The 21,403-nt window shown below is 37.6% G+C and overlaps 1 protein-coding gene across 2 annotated transcripts in view; it reads right to left on the bottom strand.

Moving 5' to 3' along the window:
• SMC6 (Structural maintenance of chromosomes 6) overlaps positions 1 to 21,403 on the bottom strand; it is a 258,709-nt gene that overhangs the window by 159,038 nt on the left and 78,268 nt on the right. For both annotated transcript variants that reach the window (XM_067091991.1, XM_067091990.1), the window contains exons 9-11: positions 15,881 to 16,011; positions 12,477 to 12,680; positions 3,048 to 3,244 (exon numbers count right to left, since the gene is read on the bottom strand). In XM_067091991.1, the coding sequence (XP_066948092.1) occupies positions 3,048 to 3,244; positions 12,477 to 12,680; positions 15,881 to 16,011 (532 nt within the window). The remainder of the gene's footprint in view (positions 1 to 3,047; positions 3,245 to 12,476; positions 12,681 to 15,880; positions 16,012 to 21,403) is intronic.

Below are 21,403 nucleotides of genomic sequence, written 5' to 3'. Positions count from 1 at the left end.
GAGAGGCAAAAATGGACCTGCACTTCCAGTAGGTTGACTGCATAACAGAGGACAAGGCCATGTTATGCCTAAATGCCAATGAAGTAGACACCGCCCTGATGCCATGCACTCACTTGAAAATTTGGTAAAAGTCCTCCTGGATCTGGGAGTGTGCTTCTCTAATCAAATCTCAGGAAGAACGACAAGGCATTCTTTGACAAAGGACAAGATGGGTTCCTTACTGAACACCAAAGGTTACTAGATGTACCCCTGATCTTTTCTGTCCTATTCAGGTAGTATCTCGGAGCTCCACTTGCACTGCACTATCACTTTGCACTTTTTCAGAAAACACTTTTTCCATAATCACTTTAATGGAAGCTCCAAAATCAGCATCGGTACTTACAATTAAATTAATTAGCTTATCAACACTAGATTCGAGACTGGTGATGCATTAGGACTGGAAGGAAGGGAGCCAGGCACGTGAGTAGAAGGATGTTCAGTAGGCAGGCCAGTATTAGAAGAAAAAGTAAGAATACGAGTCGAAGGGAGAGTAGTAGGGGTAACCTCTAGGCTAGGTTTAGGTGTAGCCTCTACACTAAGAGAGCATTTTTCAGCTCTAGAAGCCACTTTCCTCTTTCTATCTCTCTCTAACTTGTCTAAACGAGACTTAAGAACCTTCTACTGTTTATTATCCCACACTGAATTTTCATTACAGGTTTTATCAATACCTTAATCTTGCCCACTGCATTTAGAACAGATCGTATGAGAATCATAGCAAGCTTTAGTTAGCCTAGCCTTGCAGCTTACCTTGCTGCAAGAGCAAATACCAGAACTACTAGAATCCGACATAATTCTAAATAATCTGTTGAAAACTAATCTAAATCATACACAAACTGCCTATAGCTTGAGCGCAACCAGAACAAAACAATTGTGCTTCACCAAATATGAAATAACAACTGAAAAAATCCAACAAAGGTGCTGCAAATGGCGCGATGTTAACGCCACAACCGGCAGAAACAAATAGAGTAAATAGCTGCCAGGTTGTTCCAGTGTTCTCCGATATTGGGTGGGGCTGTCACCTAGGTAAAAACAAAAAAGCAGCACTACCGCTAAATGAAAAAGGTTGCCGCGTGAGGTAGATAGATACATTAGTTATGTAATTACTTGGTAAGTTACTTATACAAAACTGTTAATTCATCAGCATACTGCTCATCCATGAGCAGACTGTCTATCCACAAACAATGCAGAGGAGAAGCAGACATGGCTGGAATCAGTTCAGCAACTGTGGCTGGTAATGAGTTTGTCATTCAGTACGGCAAGTGAATCCTGCCCGACATGTGACCATAGGCAAATGCATGCCTGAGACCACAGTAAAATCCACCTCCTTTATCAAACATTTTTCACCAACTGCTTGTCGTGCTCATAACACCACCCAAGAGGTAGAGTGAACATAGATCTCTACGGAATGAAGACCATGGTAAGCCATCATCTAAGGATCAATGTTCTTTACCTGACTCATGACAAATCTGCCACTGCAAACCTCACGACCATGGTTTTGAAGCAGTGAAAGCAAACCTTCAGCAGTGGAACCCATTGACAGAGTCACCTTGAATGTCCAGTTCTACAAGCAGCAAAGAACTAAGCACATGAAAGTGGGCTGGGACAGTAGAATTGATTTTTGTTAAAACAGTATATTGGCTCAATCCCTAATAGCTCAGTAAACTTATAAAAATCAGTCAATGCCTGTGATCATGGCTGCACTATAAAGGGTGAAAAAGGCTCAACTGAGTAAGGGCATAACAGTATATGACAGGACTAACCACCTGGAAAACTTTGATAATTCCACTGAGTACAGCTGTTTCATAATCAATGCAAAATGAAATAAATGAAAGTGAAAACCACAAACTGAATATTCAATACATTATTAGCATGAAAATATACAGGCATCAGCATGAAAATATACCGACATTAGCATGAAAATATACAGGTATGAAAAGTCACTTGAATGTGATACATTCAAAACCAAATTGTCAATTAAATCACTTCAATATTATCAAACTGATTAAAATGGAAAACATTTACCTCAGTGCACGATGAAAAATTATAAAAGACTGAGAAATCAGGTCAAGGTGAAAAACCATTAAATCCCATCATCCTAACACAGCCAAGTGCAAGACAAACAGCTGGGATACACCATGAAATATTTGCAGTTCCTCAGTGATCTAGATTTAACAGATTTTACCTCATGACCGGGTTGTATTAGTATCTGTGAGCAGAAGAGTCTCGTAAATTAAAAGTAACAAACATGTTAGGTACCTTGACTTGCAGGAGCAGCCACTAAATATGTGCAAGTTGTTCTGCAATATGCTTTTAGCACTATGAGCAGCCACTAAATATGTGCAAGTTGTTCTGCAATATGCTTTTAGCACTATGAAATGAGGACAAAAGGGAAAGAATGTGCAACGTGCTCCATAACAACAGCAGTTAAGGTACTCACTGTCCCCCTGTGGAAAGTCTGGGGTGCTAAGGGGACACTTTAAATCCAACCAAATAAGACCTGCTGGCTGTAAAGGTCTCACACTGAGCAAGTTGTTGGAGCCAAGAGAAATGAGTGGATGTGGTGAAGCAGTGGTGGCATGAACTTCAGCCCAAGTGGAAATAACAGCCAGACCAACATCATAGTTATGCATACTACTTATTCAACTGTCACTGTAAACATCTGATTTCTTCTTGTTCATTGCATTATTAGCAACTTTTCCCATTAACCACAAAACAAAATGGTACTCTTGCCAAAAGGGTTATTCTGACCAGTTGGTAGTCAAAATATCTCTTATGACAGATTCAGTAAGAAAAGGCCAAACAATAGTACTTTATCATATGGCCATTTAGCCAGGGGACACCATTCTCGTTATCTTCATGGTAATTTAGACAGACAAGTTTGTAAACATCGCACAACTGGTGGGGTTTCTGTAAGACAAAGGTTTGCATTTTAAAATCAAAAAGTTCTTTTCACTCGTTCCTTTGAAACATTAGCCTATTAAATATTACATTTTAAATACACTACTCACTTATTTTCCGATTTTTCATGTTTTCTTCAAACTGTAGCTGTTGAAAATTATCCATTTTCACTTTTACAGTATGCTCAATATTTGAAAGATGGGTCTCATCAGTCTTCTTAACTTCTTCTATATTTCTTACTTCTGTCTGTACCTTTTCTATTTCCTCTTGATGCTGTTTGTTGTGTTCTTCCCAAACACGCTGAACCCTGTCCAAATACAAATCATTTATTTTATTATGCACACTTCACGGGTTTTTAAGGATTTTCAATATTCACTCCACAACTGCAGAACGAATATGACCTGACGAGAACAATCTAAGCAAATATGTATGGTCTCTAGCAGCAAAAGAATAAGAAAAAAAAAAAAAAAAAAAAAAATCTAGAGGATTTTTGTAATACAGTGCTCCCCCATTTTATAAAGGGACAGGTTCCAGAACCTACCACGGAAGTGCAAAATCCGCAGGAATGCAAAAATCCTCTCTAAAACTACTTATAACTGCCAAACACCTTGTACCCCTCAAACTAAAATGCTTATAACTGCCTATTTTAACATTTCACTGCTTACTTTGATAGTTCAAACATAAATATACCTTACATTATCATACTAAAACAATTCTTAATATAATTTCAAACAACAATACGCCCCAAATCATCATCCCAAAACACCCAAAGTAACCTTACATTACAGTACGCTCCTACTACTGTTACTCATAAGTAAGCTATATACACCCCCGAAACACTATAACTGCCTATTTTAACAGTTCACCACTAAACTTGACAGTTCAAACAAAAATAAACCTCAAACTATCATCCCAGAACACCCTAATATCATTTCAACGTCATGTTGCAAAATTAAGTATACCAGCCTACAACTGTTACTCTTAAGTATCCACTATCATGCAGACATGCACGTTTTAATTGGCCTACGTAAGTTTGCAAATCATTCTTTGCATACTGTGATGCACTGGGCGTACATTTTACATATAGTGATATTTTCCTGTGTTGTAAGCTGATTTTGTAATGATATTTACTGCACAGGTACGTATTTTAGGATATACTAGTGCTGCATAGAGCATCTAAAATACGTGGGTAGTTTAGAACGACGGGACATGTACCTCCAAACAGAATGCTAGGTTTGTCACACCATGTTAGTATTTTCGTGATTACATACAAATACATTCATGATAAAAATATCTATTTACTACAGTAAGTTCTTGGTTTACATCATTTTGTGGTTAGTCCTCACCATCTCCCATAAATTTATTAAAAAAATTCTTGTGCCATCATTCTCTCTCTCTCTCTCTCTCAGTATACATATACTGAGAAAACACAGCAAAATATCTACAGTAAACCCCCATATTTTCGTGAGAGATGCGTACCGCAACCCCCAGCAAATAGCTAAAATCAGCGAATACTTAAAACCCCCTCTAAAAACACTTAGAACTGCCTATTTTGATTGTTTAAACACAAGAAAAACCCTCTAAAAATGCTTATGCCTGAGTATTTTAATAGTTTTATCAAAAAAAGTGCATTTAGTCATGAAAATATGAAAATGCAGTACAGTAATTAGTGAATATTTCTCAGTGAAAAATACCCCGAATGGGCTAATTTTCTGCGAATAATGGGTAGATACGTTCCACAGAGAAATCTATGAATAGGTGAGTTTGCGAATCGTGAGAACGCGAATACGGGGGGTTTACAGTATAACATGTTATTTCACTTACAGAATCTATTTATACTACAGTCATACCCCGAACTTATGCAAGGTTAGGTTCCAGAGTCCCTTGCACAAGGTGAATTTTCATGTAAGTTTGGCACGGTCTCTAAAAATGCTAATAAATGCTCATTTCTTAAGTTTAAACACTAAATATGACAATAATCATGCTCCCAAATTATTAAATTAACTTTTATATGTAATTAAAGTTACTGTAATTTCATTTACAAGTTAGCTTAATACATTACCCTTAAAAAGAGAAGAAAAAAATGGTTGACATAAAAATAGAGTTGGAAGAGAATTTCTGTCTCTCTCCCCTTCCGACCCATCTATTTATAGAAGTCTTCTCAACCTCTTTTTAATAACATCTTTATTCTATGTCTCTTTTTCTTTGTTCTGAAATGCTTTTTCATGAAAAAAGGCAAAGAGATAGAGAATAGAAGGAATACCTCCTATGCTTCATCCCCCAACACCATGCCAGCCACTGACAACAGCCCCAAGGTCTGCAACTTTCAAACACTGTCTTCACGTTGCGCAAATAATGTGTCGCAAACACTGAATTACACCTCCAATAGGTGGACTGAAGAATTGTGGACAGAGACAAGTTATGCTTAAAAACCAATGAGGTAGCGATAGCTCTAATTTCATGGGCTTTAACTTTCAGGGCAGATAAAAAATCTTCCCGAATTCTTGAGTGTGACTCGGAGATAATGTCTCTTAAGAAGAATGCCAATGTATTCTTGGAAAGTGGCCGGGAAGGATTTTTTACAGAGCACCAGAAGTTGCTAGAGGGGCCTCTGATCCTCTCAGTCCTATTAAGGTAATATCTCAAAGCCCTGACAGGGCAAAGAGTTCTCTCTTTTTCTTCCGGTCCAAGAATGTCCATCAAATTCCTGACGATGAAAGAACAGGGCCAAGCTTGGAAGGAATGTCATTCTTAGCCAGAAAGCCGAGCATAAGTGAGCAGACTGCGTCTCCTTGAGAGAATCAGACCCCCTTATCTATGGCCTGCAGCTCACCGATTCTTTTGGCTGTAGCCAAAGCAACAAGGAAAAGGGTTTTTCTGGTTAAATCTCTAAAAGAGATGGAGCGACAGGGCTCAAACGGAGAGCATGAAACCCATTTAAGGACAATGTCCAGGTTCCAGGAGACCGAGTCTGTCCTCTTTTGTTTAGTCGTGTCAAAAGACTTCACAGAACCCAGCATGGCTCTGTATCCTTTTATGGTATACAAAGCTAAACCTCTAGAAGACTTCAAAAATAGCAGAAAATCTGCAATCTGAGTTATAGAGGTTTTAGAAGAGGAGACGTTATGTTGAAGCGTTATGTCTTTGACACCAGCTGCGGAAGACTGCCCACTTTGCCTGGTACACCCTACAAGAAGACTGATGTCTACACTTTGCAACCGCCTCTGCACCTGGTCTTGAAAATCCCCTAGTCTCCTGACAGTCTGAAGCCTGTCAGAGCAAGAGTAGATAGTCCTTGGTGGAATCGATGGGAATGTGGCTGTCTGAGAAGACTTGGTCTCTGTGGCAGAAGTCTTGGGAAGTCCACCAGCAGCCTAAGGTGTGGGAACCACTCCTTTAGGGGCCAGAATGGAGCTACTGGGGTCATTGAAGTATTGCGGTGTGAGAAAAACTTGCTTAAAACCCCCCTAACCATGATGAATGGCGGGAGGGAATACAAGTCTAGGTTCAACCAATCCTAAAGCATGGCATCCATCGCCATGCTAGAGGGTCCGGGGCTCGAGAACAAAACGTTGGGAGACAATGGTTCCTCAACGATGCGAACAGGTCTACTGAAGCCTTTCCCCACAGTTTCCATAGGTCAGTACATACCTGTGGATTCAGGGTCCACTCTGTTGGTAGAACTGTCTGCAGTGACTTAGCTCATCTGCAGAACATTCAGCTTGCCGTGGATGAATCGCGTAACAACACAGTAAACCTCCTGTATTCGCAGGGATGCGTACTACAACCCCCCTCCGTGAATAGCTAAATCCCGCGAATACTTAGCACCCTTCTAAAAACACTTAGAACTGCCTATTTTGATAGTCCAAACACGATGCGGTGAGGTTCCAAAAAACCCATCGTTTGTTGGAAAAAACGTATCTCACATATAGCCTAGCCTACACTAGGGTACTCAGTACCATGTATACATATATGGTAGCCTAGCCTACACTATAAAGTATACTCTATACAGTACATACACGGTATAGTAATTATTAATATCAGCTAATTCTGGAGGTTCATGCAGAGTGACTTATGATAATTCAATACAAAGAGAAATTGAACAATAAAAAAGAATTAGCCTAGCCTACACTATGGTATACCGTATACACATACGGTAGCCTGCGTATTATACAAACATCAACATAACGAATATGCATCTTTTCCATGGATCTTTTAAAATGTTGTGCCTTAATTCACTGTATCCAATAATATATTGTATATATTCTTGTACTGCTTTTGTATTATAAATTGCAATCATAGTGATCAATGTTTTGGTTTGGAAATCGATTACGCAGTAAGTTTATTTCGCCGTATTTAACTCAGTTCAGAGCGCTTTTCTTGCTTCTAGTTAGCATAAATGGATCTCTAGGTACTATATATATATGGGACAAGGTTATTTTTCATTATACAAAGTGTTTTTAAGTCGAATATAACTTAAATACTTCTCATTGTGAAATTAATTTTGCTATTTTTTTCATTAATAGATGACGTTGGCTGTTTAGGGGTGTTTATTTTGTGTAAAAAAATCAAGATTCCATTAGCTATTTTCACATGATTTCATCATAACACGAGTTTTACATATTTATTGTTTATCGGCGTAAAAATAGCAGTATGTGTTTCTCATGCCCAGTAATTTTGATTAAAATACTTTCTCTCCAATTTTAATTATGGTCGAGTTTCATCCACGTTGCCAATGCACGATAATTTATAGTCATTAGCAGCTTGAACATTGTTTTTTCAGCTTCAGCTACAACTTGTAGCTTAAATTTAGCAGCATATTTCCTTGCCGATCTTTTATCCATAGCAAATAAGGGTATAATGTAAAAATACATCAATCCTATTCTACTTAACGTCATTTGTACTATAACTACAGTAATTGTTTATTACCATATGATGGTTGAAAAACAAGCAAAACAGCTTTTGTTATACGATTCGATGATAAGCAAAACCACAGTTTCTCGTTTGGTTTTTATGGTTGTATGCATTTACGCAAGAGTATAATGTTACTAACAGTACTTTTATCATTCTCTTTTACTTTTTTAACTAGAAGGTGGGATAAAGAGATGGAGGAAAAGAAGTTGGTCTATTGTAATTTGGTTTCTCTCAATGCCTGATTGTACACTGCTGCCTGCACCTGCGCAAAATTTAAAAATATTTCATAAATATTGTCGTATTGGTATTAATTGCTTACACCACTGCAAAATGGAACTATTATAAGGCGAATTATCGTAACTCGAGCACTAACTGAGTATTTTAATAGTTTTATCACAAAAAGTGCATTTACTCATGAAAATTAGATAAAAATACAGTAATTAGTGAATATTTCTCAGTGAAAAATACTGTGAATGGGCAAATTTTCAGCAAATAATGTGTATATATGTTCCATAGCGAAATCTGCGAATAAGTGAGTCCGTGAATCATGGGACCACGAATACAGGGGGTTTACTGTGTTGGTGTGATTCTTCTATGCCCACAGAAGATCCTTTGCCACTTCGTAGAGAGAGAAGGAGTGGGTACCTCCCTGATTCTTGATGCCTTGTTGAAGGTCGCTGCTGCAAAGCTTGAAGGCCTAAATGAAATGCCTTCAATTCTCTTACACTGATGTGAAGTTTCCTCTCTTCCGGGGACCACGTTCCGGAAACTTCCATGTCCTCCAAAAGAGCTCCCCAACCCAGATCCAATGCATCTGAGTATAAGGCTAGGCTGGGGCTCAAAGGAAGGAGAGACTTTCCTTCTAAAAGTCTTCTTTCTGATAGCCACCATTGAAGGTCTTTCTTGATTTGTGGCGTGATAGGAAACACAAACGAATCTGGATGAGCTTTCCTGTTCCAACTGGCCTTCAGGGATGACCTTCTCTATGGACAAGAATGTTCCTATAAGACTCATCCATTGGATGGCAGAACAGGAAAGGAGAGAGACGAAGCTTTGAACTGTCAGAAGACATGACTCGACTCTTTTGGGGGACAGAAAAGCCCGAAAACTCAGAATTGATCATCATCCCAAAATAAAGAATTGCTTGAGTTGGAGTCAGCTACGACTTTTGTACGTTGACTAGTAAGCCCAGATCCTCGGCGAAGAGAAGGGTCGTCCATAGGTCCTCCATGCACTTTTCTCTTGAGGGATACCGTAAAAGCCAGTCGTCTAAATACAGGCAGACGTTGATGCCTATAAGGTGGGGCCACTTTGCTAGCGGGGCGAGAACATGAGTAAAAACTTGAGTAGTTGTATAGAGGTCGAAATACAGAGCCCAGAACTGAAAGACTCTGCCCTGGAACATGAACCTCAGGTATTTCATGGAGTTCAGATGTACGGGGACATAGAAGTATGCGTCCTGCACATCAATGGATACCATCCAATCTCCCTGACGGATGGAAGACAAGACTGATTAGCTCGTTTCCATTCTGAATTTCATTTTCTGAACGAAGAAATTCAAGGCGCTAATGTCAAGAACAGTTCTCCAGCACCCCGATGACTTGGGGACCACATACAAATGGTTGCAAAAACCTGTGCTCATGTCCTCGACCACCTCTACAGCTTCCTTTTTGAGAAGGGACGAGACTTCTTCTGACAGGGCTGAAAACCTCTCTGAGCCTGCGGAGTAAGCCATCAATGAGATGGGTGTCAAAACCAAAGAGGCTTCTCCCTGCACGGGATGGAGTGGCCCTCTCTGAGAACCTTCAAGATCCGAGGTTCTACATCTCTGACTTCCCATTTCCTCCAAAAATGAGAAGTCTGGCTCCCACTGGTACACAGAGGACTGGATCCTCACTTGCAAGAGGAGGGTTTAGCGGAGGTTTTCTTGACTGGCCTGACTGAACTTAAGTTCGAGCGAGGGCGAGACTGGAATCTTGCTCTACTGCCAAGAAAGGGCTGTTGTTGAAGAGGGGAGACTGTCCTATTGTCAAACGAGACTGACTCCTTGGGATGCTTGGCTGATTAAGCCAGGAATCTTGCATGGATTTTTTCTGGAGATCTGAGGCTACCTCCTCCACTGTAGCCCAAGGAAAAAGATGAAATCAATCAACAGGTGTGAATAGGAGAGCAGATAGCCGGGTGGAAGTTACCTCTATGATGGTGAAGGAACACCACAGTTCCCTCTTCTTCAACACTCCCATGGAAAACAAGGCAGCCAGTTTCATGGAGCCTCCCCAGTGGCTTTGTCCGCACAAGAGAGGACATTCAGCCAGTCAGAAGACAAGTCCCCTGCAAGAATGTCACAATCTTTAATCTAAAATGCTGAACACCTTAAAGACCTTGAAAATATTTCACACAAGATGGTCAAGCTCCATCGACGTAAACATAATCTCGGCAGACGCGGAAGCCGATCTGTGAGCGGAATCAACCAGGCTGGAAAGCCCCGCCTGGGAGGAGGCAGCGACTCCCAAAGAAGGACTTTCTCCTGTGGCATATTAAAGGTACCTCCTACAGGAAATGCGGGAGGCAGTTGCACAAAGACAGCCTTGCCAAGCTCTCTCTTCTCAGAGAGCCACCCTTCAATCTCGGACAAGGCTTTCCTTGATGAGGAGGAAAGGACCTCACCATAAAAGCCAATGGCAGAGAAGTTGGGCCGCCGGTGCGAAGAACGTCGGAAAACTGACCAGAAAATACTTGAGGAGAGCTGCATAGGCGGTGGGAAAGTGTTCCAAGTCAAAAGCTTCATCGTTGAAAGAAACTGGAGAGAGAGCCAAATCAGACGGTTCCTGTGTCACAGCAGAAGAATTCTGCAAAAGGCCCAAAATGCTACTAAGCTGGCACTGAATGGGCTTCAACGAAGGCTTATGTACCATGGGTGCAGTTGAAACCAATATAGCAACTTGAAGGGTAGGGGACTGTCGCCCGGAGTGTGGCACCGGGTGTCTGACAGCTGGCGCCAAGCAGAACGGAAATGGCATCAAGCACTTGGAAGCAGGCACTGGGTTCTCGGAGACTGCTGGGCACTTGGGAGTAGCTTGGCGCTTAGAAGATGATGAGCGCTTACGAGAGCTGGAAGAGCGCTTTGACACCAAATATTGGCGCCCCGAAACAGGAAGCTGAGGAGGCAAGAGGTCAGGACTGTCCCAAAAGCTACAAGAAGGCTGTGGACTTCGTTCCTGCTCCCTGTGCCGCTTACAGGGAAGCGGAGAAACTTGGACAGCAGCTGAAAGGTGCTTCTTCAACAACAGAAACATCTGAAAAGTGCCATCAGCACCTCTTGTCTGCACTGGAGTCTGTATCACTGAAGGTCAATACCTCATCATTATGGACATCTTTTCTATGGCTGTCCACCGAGAACTGGGACTGGACAACAGGCTCAACTAAGGGGGGCAACTACCAGTGGGCAAACCCCGCTGACCTCCCTTGGACTTCCAGTGTGCCTCCTCCCAGGTTTAGGGGAGTCTGACAGGGACCTTGTCTAGGAGCATCGGTGGGATGAGTAGTCACCTTCTCCACTGACACTGCACTTGTACCTTTGTCACTAAAACTCACTTTGTCCATAAGAACCTTAATAGATACCCCTAATTAGGCCACAGTATTCACGAGACCGAATTTCTGGTCAAAACAGGCTTCAAGACTGGAAATGGCATTGGGGTTAGAAGCATGGGAGCCAGGTAACAGAGTAGATGAAAAAGTCGGAAGACTGGTTATGGGAGGAAAGGCAGTTACATGTGAAGACAAAACAGGTAAATCGGCTACATCTGATTTAGGAGAAGATACTTGTCTAGCTAAATTCCTACCTTCGGCTCTAGCAGCTGCCTTCCTCTTTCTGTCTCTCTCAAGTTTGTCAAGATATGCCTTTAAAACTTTCCATTTCCTCTGATCCCAGTCCCTACATTCATCATAAGTCAAATCAATTGTGCAAATCTGTCCTCTACAATTAATACATATGATATGCAAATCATAAGAGGCTTTTGTCAGTCTAGTTTTGCTGCATTTAGCACAAAACCAAATACTAGAAGTACTACAGTCAGACATGGTCCTTGAAAAATTGTCTGAATCAGAGAAAAGCCAGGTTTAAAAAAACCCTAAGCTAACTAACTACCAAAATAATGGATACGTCACCAAAGTGGCAATCAGTCACAACCATCTGGTTACGAAAAATCAAAATCAAGCTGCTCCAACCACTGAAGTTCAGCCGTTGACCGGCAGAAACAAATTGAGCTCTTCAGCTGTGCTGTACCTGTTCTTCCCCAAAAGTGGGTGGGGACAGTTACCTACACTAAACAATAGGAGTGCTACTGCGAATTTCAAAATTCAAGCTGCCGCACTAGTTAGAAACTATAGCTATGTAATTATTTGGTAAGTATAAATAAAAATTTGTGTTTTACAGTAGCTTTTACACAGGAAATTATCAAAAATTCTGCAATGAATATCTGTATAAATTTTTTCTCTTGATCATAACAACCATTTTATAAGCCCTGATATTTTATGTTAAAAGAAGTACGAAGAAATAAATTATCCTATAAATATGAGGATTAGAATTAAGATAGGGTATTGAAATCTATCTGTACAATACTTACTCAGTAAAATCTCTTTTAATCGTCAAATTAAGGGCTTCAATTTCACGGCTGATAGCTTCAATGCGACGTGCATTTTTCTCAATCTCCTTCTGGACTTCTTTAAATTTTGCTTTGGCCATGGACTGCGCAGCACTTTTTTCCTTGTATGTAGCCCTTTCTTCTTTAATTTTATTAGTTAAATCTCCAAATTTCTGCTCCAACTCTCTGTCACAAAAAAAAAATTATATAGGTATTTATTTCATATGCATCATTATTCAAAGGGAAGATGTTCTAAGTCACTGACTTAACTAGCATACATAGAACAAGGGTTGAAGATAAGAAAAAACATAAGAATTGTATTTTACACTTAAAATTCCAAGCAGCATTAATGGAAAACCTAACATATATAGGGCAAAAATAGTTAAATAATACGCAAAATAATTAGCCAATAAGCAGTGCCTGTTAAATGAAAGTACTGGAGACTTGAAATACTTTATTTCAGTCTCTCTCTTCCTCTCAAAATATTAAAGTTTCATTTTCTCTTTCTCTCGTTACTGTAATATCTTCTCTGACTACTTTTGAATGAAAATCTACTAAATTGCTGTATTATCAATAAACTTTACACGGAGATAAAAATGCAACAATACAGTTCTGTCTCATGATTACTATACAGGCAGTCCCCGCTTACCAGTGGTATCAGTTAATGGTGATCCAGTTTTACAGCGCTTGTCTAGCGACGCCATTAGCTGGATTTTCAACGCCGATCTCCGCTTAATGGTGGCACTGAACTCCGGTTAGCGGCACCAATCTCCGGTTAGTGGTGCCAATCTCCGGTTAGTGGTGCCGATATCCGGTTAGTGGCGCCATTAAACGGGTTATTAGTGCTATTAACACTAATTTTCAGTCAGCGGCGTTCGGCCGGAAATGAAAACCCCAATGTTAATCTGGGACTGGCTGTATCATGTGCTTTAAATCTTCTTTTGACTAATATTTGATCAATTTTGACTAAAAATCTGTTTGTTCATTACAAGCCATTAATCAAAAGATCCCTTGTTCCATGTAGAACTAAACCAATTACACCCTTATCCTTAAAAGAATGTAATGCTTCATCTACCCAACCTCAACCTCCTAAACTCATTTGTTATGCAATTCTGTAACCTTAATGTGTGTGTGTGTGCTATAATCACACAAGGATTCCAAAGGGTAATTTGCCTGCAGAGAGAGACAAGTTATAAGAAAAAGTGATGAATGCATAAGATGAGGGAATAGAAGATAAAACCAATACACCAGGAAATCTAAAGAAGCCAGCAGAGAGCAGGACTGAATATGCTCCTTACATAAATATTTGGAAATCAGAAGATTCCATAACTGCACTAGGGAAACTATTCCACATTTTAGTTATAGCCAAGATGAAACTCCTAGCAAACTGAGTATAGTAGTATTAAACCTGATGCTAGAAAATGACACACTGCTTGCAACAGCAGCCTGCCTACTGTAAAGAAGAGTGTAGATGCTTGTCATGGCAGCACATTTTATGCAATAAATATAATGAACTCACTTTGTGTCAATGCCAAGTCTACACTATGAGTTGGCAAAATAAATCTGAATGATGACATAATTCTATCCAAGAGCTTGAGATGAGAGTCAGCACCCAAAGATCATACTGGGGAATATTAATCCAAACAAGGAAGAAGAAAAACAGTTAAAATAATGAGATATAATAGTTTCATCACAAAACATTCAAAAACATTTCCATGATACCAACTTTCTTAGAAACAGAGGAAGCAATATTATCATATGCTTCTCAAAGTCAATTTCTGATCAGAATTTACTAAAGGTACTAGACTATCCAGCAACATACACACTCTTTGTGTTCCGCCTATTAAAAATTAATTTAATATACTAATAAAAGAACCACCAATTCCCAAGAATCTTAACTTGTAGTACAGTGTCTAATTATTCAAATGGTCAAAGGCGGCACTAAAATCTGGATGATCACGCGTACCTCTGCACCCTCATCAAGAGCACTGCATGACAGTGAAATTGGAATATCAAATTTAGGCCAAAGGCCAAGTGCTGGTACCTATGAGGTCATTCAGCACTGAAAGGGAAATTGTGAGTAAAGGAGGTTTTAATGGTGTAGCAGGAGGAACACCTCACAGCTGCACTATGAAATAATTATTAGGAGAGGGTGGAAACTATGAATAATTATTAGGAGAGGGTGGAAAGTAAGACAGAAGAAAGAGAATAAGAACAGAGGTATAGTAAAAGGAATGGAAGGGGTTGCAGCTGGGGGCCAAAGGATAATGACAAGAATGCCTCACAAGCACCGAGGCCTTTACAAAACCAAAATGTAATGCTGATAGCTCATCTTCAACAAAAAATATAAAGATCTTTATACAGCAGCTTATTAAAAACCTTAGATAAAACAGAGGTAACTGAAACTGGCCAATATCCAGAGGGGCATGAGAACAAACTCAGTCTCTTAGGTAGTGCAACAATGTTTTTTTTTTTTTCTTTAAACATAGGAAAACTTGCAAGTCCTACTTACCTTCTGAAAATAGTCGTAATCTTGGGAGCAATGAAATCAGCTTTTTTCTTTTTTTTTTAAGATGGGAAAGATCACATTAGGGTCTATGCCACCATAACTGTCAATGCTCATGAGTAAAGTTTTGACTTCTCTAAACCTGAAGGCCACTGAACACAACTTGAGCTCTGGAAAGCATGACTGAGGCAACACCATACTGCCTGCTCACAAGGACTTGAGCTAAGGATTCTGCTTTCTGTTTGGGGCAATATACAGCAGTTACATCAGCTCCTACAAGGGGAGGCATGCTTGAATCAACTCAAAAGATTGATGAATTGCGGGTAGACGACCACTTATGATCATCACCACTGGAGAGCAAGATCTCCTTCACACCATCATTATGAGCTCTATAAGCTCTCTCACAGACCACAAGCTTGACTTCTGAGCTCATTGAAATTACATCACAATAAGTCCAATTGAGTGTTCCTCCATGAATGATAAGCTTTTTGTTTTTCATGGTAGGCAAGCTTACATGCAACATTAAAGCATGACTCACCTTTAAGACAAAACTTGAGGTTTGAGAAGGAATTCTCCTCTCGATAATATTCTTAAGGTGATCAATTAAATGCTTAATAATATCCGGAATTCTACAAATATTGCTCCACCTGAACTCAATAAGATCACTGTGAAATCATCATAAATAGTACTTACTAATAAAATTAGGAATAAAAACACATAAGCACATTAACATACAAGCCCCAAATAATGCATATACGCCGGGACTTTGAACCAGGTCAAAGTTTAAAATACCTTGTAACATTGCACAACCATCTCTGATACATGCATTCCAGCTGACTTATAAGTTTTTGACAGAAATTACAAGAGGTACAGCACTTACTTGTGTTTATTAGTGGACTCTTTAACTTGTTCTTCCAGTTTATGCTGCTTTTCTTTTAGTTTACTCATTAAAGATGTTACATCATTAAGTTCTTTTTGACTGTCCTCATTTTGTTTCTCTATCTCTGAAATCTGGAATAAAAACAAAATAAGTTACCTTGACTAAGCAAAGGACTTCCCCAACTTTATACCATCCATTTGCACTATGTGCTTAGTGTGTGTTTGACTGCCTTTGTCTCTAAGCTATTATTTATAAACTGCCTTGTCTCTGAGTTATTACCTATAAAAAAATATCAAATAATTTATTTAAAAAAATTATGAAAGAGAGAGAGAGGGGGAAGAGTGGGAGCAGTGCTTTACTGTGGTTAGTTTCATTATGTTTGTGTATGCTGTCTAAAGCATCTCTCTCTCTCTCTCTGTCTCTCTCTCTCTATACATACATACATACATACATACATATATATATATATATATATATATATATATATATATATATATATATATATATATATATATATATATATATATATATATATATATATATGTATGTATGTATGTAATATATATATATATATATATATATATATATATATATATATATATATATATATATATATATATATATATATATATATATATATATATATATATATATATATATACAGGTAGTGCTCGAGTTACGATAATTTGACTTACAATAATTCGCTTTTACGATGGGGTTAGCAATTAATATCGATACGACAATATTTTGAAAATATGTATTTTTAAATTTCGTGGGCGACTGGCGCAGGCAACAGCGTACAGTGTACGATACGTTGGCCCGAGAGGCTGGAATAGGTACATTAATTCAATGAGCCGACCTGACTTGCTCTCATTGTGTCGGAAGTTAAAATAGGTCAGTGTTCGTTTGCAATTTTTGTGTGTTTGTAAATACAGGTAGTGCACGGGTTACGATAATTCGAGTTTACGATGGAGTTAGCAATTAATACCGGTACGACAATATTTAGAAAATATTTTTAAATTTCGAGCAGGCACAGGCAACTGTACAATCAGGTAGCAAGAGAGACCGACTTCTTTTCCTCCATCTCTTTATTCCATCTTCTAATTAAAAAAGTAAGAGAATGATAAAAGTATTGTTAGTAACCTTATACTCTCGCGAAAATGCGTACAGCCATAAACAACCGAATGAGAAACTGTTGTTTTGCTAATAACCGAATCGGATAACAACTGTTTTGCTTGTATTTCAATCATCGTACGGTTAAACAATTACCGTAGTTATGTTAAAAATGACGTTAAGTACTGATATATTTTTACACTACCCTTATCCGCTTTGGAGAAAAGATCGGCAAGGAAACATACTGCTACTGTAAATTTAAGCTGCAAGTTGTAGCTGAAGCTGAAAAAACAATGTTCAAGCTGCTAATGACTATGAATTATCGTGCAATGACAACACGGACGAAACTCGACCGCAAATAAAATTGGAAAGTATTTTAATCAAAACTACTGGGCATGAAAGAACACATATTACTACTGTTTTCACGCTGATAAAAGATAAATACAAAAAGCTCGTAGTTTGATGATGAAATCAAGAGTAAGTAGCGAACGGAATCTTGATTTTTTTTACACAAAACAAACATACCCGCCAACGGCCAGCCACCAACATCATCTATTAACGAAAAAATAGCTAAATTAATTTGACAACGAGACATATTTAAGTTAAATTTCGACTTAAAAGCACTTCGTATAACGAAAAATATATATGTCCCATATAAATAAAGTATCTAGAGATTCATTTATGCTAACTAGAAGCAAGATATGTCCTCTGAATGGAGTTAAATGCGGCGAAATAAACACGTGATCGGTTCCCAAACCAAAACATTTGATCGCAATTTATAATACTAAAGCAATATGAGAATATATACAATTGGATACAGTGTAGTAAAGCATAACTTTTTAAAAGATCCATGGAAAAGATGCACATTCGTTATTTTGATGTTGATGTTTGTGTAATATGGTGTTATTATGTGAAAATAGAATAAAGTATAATGTAGGCTAGGCTAACGTATATGATACTGTATACCAAAGTGCAGGCTAGGCCTTGTTTGTTATTCAATTTCTCTTTATACTGACTTATCATGTCAATCTGCATTGAACCTACAGAATTAGCTGACACTAATAATTACTATACCATATATGCATAAAGTATACCGTGTAGTGTAGACTAGGCCATATTCGAATTACGATTTTTTCAACAAATGATGGATTTTTTGGAACCTAACCCCATCGCAAGTAGGGGAATACCTGTATATGGAGGCAGTCTCCGGTTATCAGTGGCCTCAGTTATCAGCAATCCGGTTTTACAGCACTTGTCTAGAGACGACGATAACTGGATTTCTGGCACCGATATGCGCTGATCTCGGCTTATCAGCACTGATCCCCCACTTAACAGCAGCACCAATCCCCAGTTATCGCACTGATAGGCAGGGATTTTGGAGCTATTATCGCCAATTTTCAGTTATCAGCGATTTTTGGTTATCATCACACCATCAGGAATATATATATATATATATATATATATATACATATACTTTGTATATATATATGTATATATATGTTACTTTCACTATAAAACTTTTTGTGGCCTTGTTATAACAAATATGTAGTATAAGTGAAAGTAACATGGAGAAAGAAACCCCTAAGAACATTCTTAGCTTGCCTTATTTTAGTGGTTTTGAAAACAAAATCATTGTTAAAACCTTTTAATGTCAACCTCGTTTTTTCCTACAATAACATACTAAAAAGAATGTTAATAAAAAATAGCCCTAAAGAAAACAACAACATAATATATAAAATTCCATGTCTGGACTGCCCCTCTTTTTATATTGGCCAATCTAGCAAAGATTTAGATGTACGTATTAAGCAACATAAGTATTCAGTCAAAACTGGACAAACATCCAATGCTATATTCATTCATTTAAGGGAAAACTCTCACAGGATAAATTGGACTGAAAGTTCAGTGATTGTTAGATCGAAAGATTTCCTTCAAGAAATCTATTGAGTCCGCTATTATCCAGCTTACTTCCAGCTGTAATTTTAACCTTAGCCCTGGCATGTATTATTTGGACCCCTATATTAGAAAAATGTTCAAGAATGACCTAAAAGATAAAATCACTGACTTAATTACAAATTAGTTACCTTACATATACAGTATTTTCTATGTATCTGTAAGTTTAATAAAATAGTTTTGTAAAAATGTTCATCTTGCAAAAATTATTATTGTTTACAAAAAAAGGAGAATTATTTTGTTGTACTAATATTTTTTGGGTGGTCAGTCATGCCCTTATATAATCTTTTAATTGTCCTGTCCCTGCTTCTGAACGGTTGATCCTAATCCTTTGTAAAACCTCTTAAATATTTAACCCTGTTTTGACAGTTCTACTAATTCTTCAATTGGGTTGGATTCCAGGTACATATTTTTCCTTTATAATCCACATCTGTCATTTATATGAGCTTTCTTTGTAATCTTACTTTTATATTTCTTCAGTCTACTAAGTAAAGGACGAAAGAGTCAAAAGGCCTCGCAGCACTCCAGTGTTTCCCTTTCCTTCGTGGATTTTATCTTTATTTATACATTCATCACGTTCCATATTTTCGTGATTCAGTTCTACATACGTATATACATATATATATATACAACAATATATACAGTATATATATATATGTATATATATATATATATATATATATATATATATATATATATATATATATATATATATATATATATATATATATATATATATATATATATATATAGAGCAGTTCCTAGTTATTGCACAGGTTCCGTTCCCAATGGTGTGATGATAAGCGATATATAATACCCCAAACTTGAATTAGTGATTCAGAAAGTTGCACGAATTCACAAACATGAATTTTTCATTGGAACCTCACAGACACGCAAACATTTGCGAACACTGAGAAACCCTGCAAAAGTGTTTGTTTAATTTTTTATGTAATTTATAAGTTTTCAAGCTTTTATGTGTAAATTAACCCTTAAACGCCGAGCCTCTATTTACAAAAACGTCTCCCGTATGCTGGCGGCGTTCGGTGAGTTAGCGCCGAAGCGGAAAAAAAGTTTTTTTCAAAAAATCACAGCATGCTTAGTTTTTAAGATTAAGAGTTCAGTTTTGGCTCATTTTTTTTGTCATTACCTGAAGTGTAGTATGCAACCATCAGAAATGGAAAAAAAATATCATTATCATATATAAATATTGAAATATATGACAACGCAAAAAAAATTTTTCATATATAATTTTATACAAATTGCGCTGTGAGCAAAACGGTTAAAGCTAAGGGGTTATTTTGTTTTTCTTTGTATTGTACACTAAATTGCGATGATTTTGGTATATAACAAATTGTAAAACGATCAAAGCAACACAGAGAAAATATTATCACAAAAGTGATGCATGAAGACTGTTAGCGGACATAAAAAATGTTTTTCAAAACTTCACCATAAATCGAAATATTGTGCTAGAGACTTCCCGTTTGTTGAAAAATGAAGCTAATTGATTGAATATTACTAAACTGTAAGTGTTTTAGCTTACAATTGCAGTTTACAACCATTTCGGTCCAGTTAAAGTTGACCGAAAGTCGAATTTTTTCTATTTATCGTGATTTATATGAAAATATTTCAAAACTGATAAACGCTACAACAATGAGATATTTTCTGTTGTATTGTACATGAAATTGCGCACATTTCCATATATAAAACTTTATGTAACGACAAACATAAAACTGTGCAAATATTACGACAACGTGACATAAGAATTTCTGAGATGTTGGCCGAGTTTACCAGCCAAACGTAAGGAAAATGTTTTTTTCAAAAATTCACCATAAATCGAAATATTGTGCTAGAGACTTCCAATTTATTGCAAAATGAAGGTAAATGATTGAATATTACTAGAATGTAAGAGCTTTAGCTTACAATTGCGTTTTTTTATCATTTCAGTCGAGTTAAAGTTGACTGAAGGTTGAAATTTTGGCAGTTATCGTGATTTATGTGAAAATATTTCAAAACTGATAAAAGCTACAACCATGAGCTATTTTCTGCTGTATTCTACATGAGATTGCGCACATTTTCATATATAAAAGTTTATGTAACGACTAATGTAAAACGATGCAAACATTACGACAACGTGACAAAAGAATTTCTGAGAAGTTCGGCCGGGTTAGATGAGCGCAGACGTAAGGAAAAAGTTTTTTTCAGAAATTCACCATAAATTGAAATATTGTACTAGAGACTTCCAGTTTGTTGCAAAATGAAGGTACATGATTGAATATTACTAGAATGTATGAGTTTTAGCTTATAATTGCGTTTTTTTACCATTTCGGTCGAGTTAAAGTTGACCGAAGGTTGAAATTTTGGCAGTTATCGTGATTTATATGAAAATATTTCAAAACTGATAAAAGCTACAACCATGAGTTATTTTCTGTTGTATTCTACATGAAATTGCGCACATTTCCA

Source organism: Macrobrachium rosenbergii, chromosome 48, assembly GCF_040412425.1.
Source record: "Macrobrachium rosenbergii isolate ZJJX-2024 chromosome 48, ASM4041242v1, whole genome shotgun sequence".
In the NCBI taxonomy this organism is placed as follows: domain Eukaryota; kingdom Metazoa; phylum Arthropoda; class Malacostraca; order Decapoda; family Palaemonidae; genus Macrobrachium; species Macrobrachium rosenbergii.
This window is presented reverse-complemented; position numbering and strand designations above follow the sequence as displayed.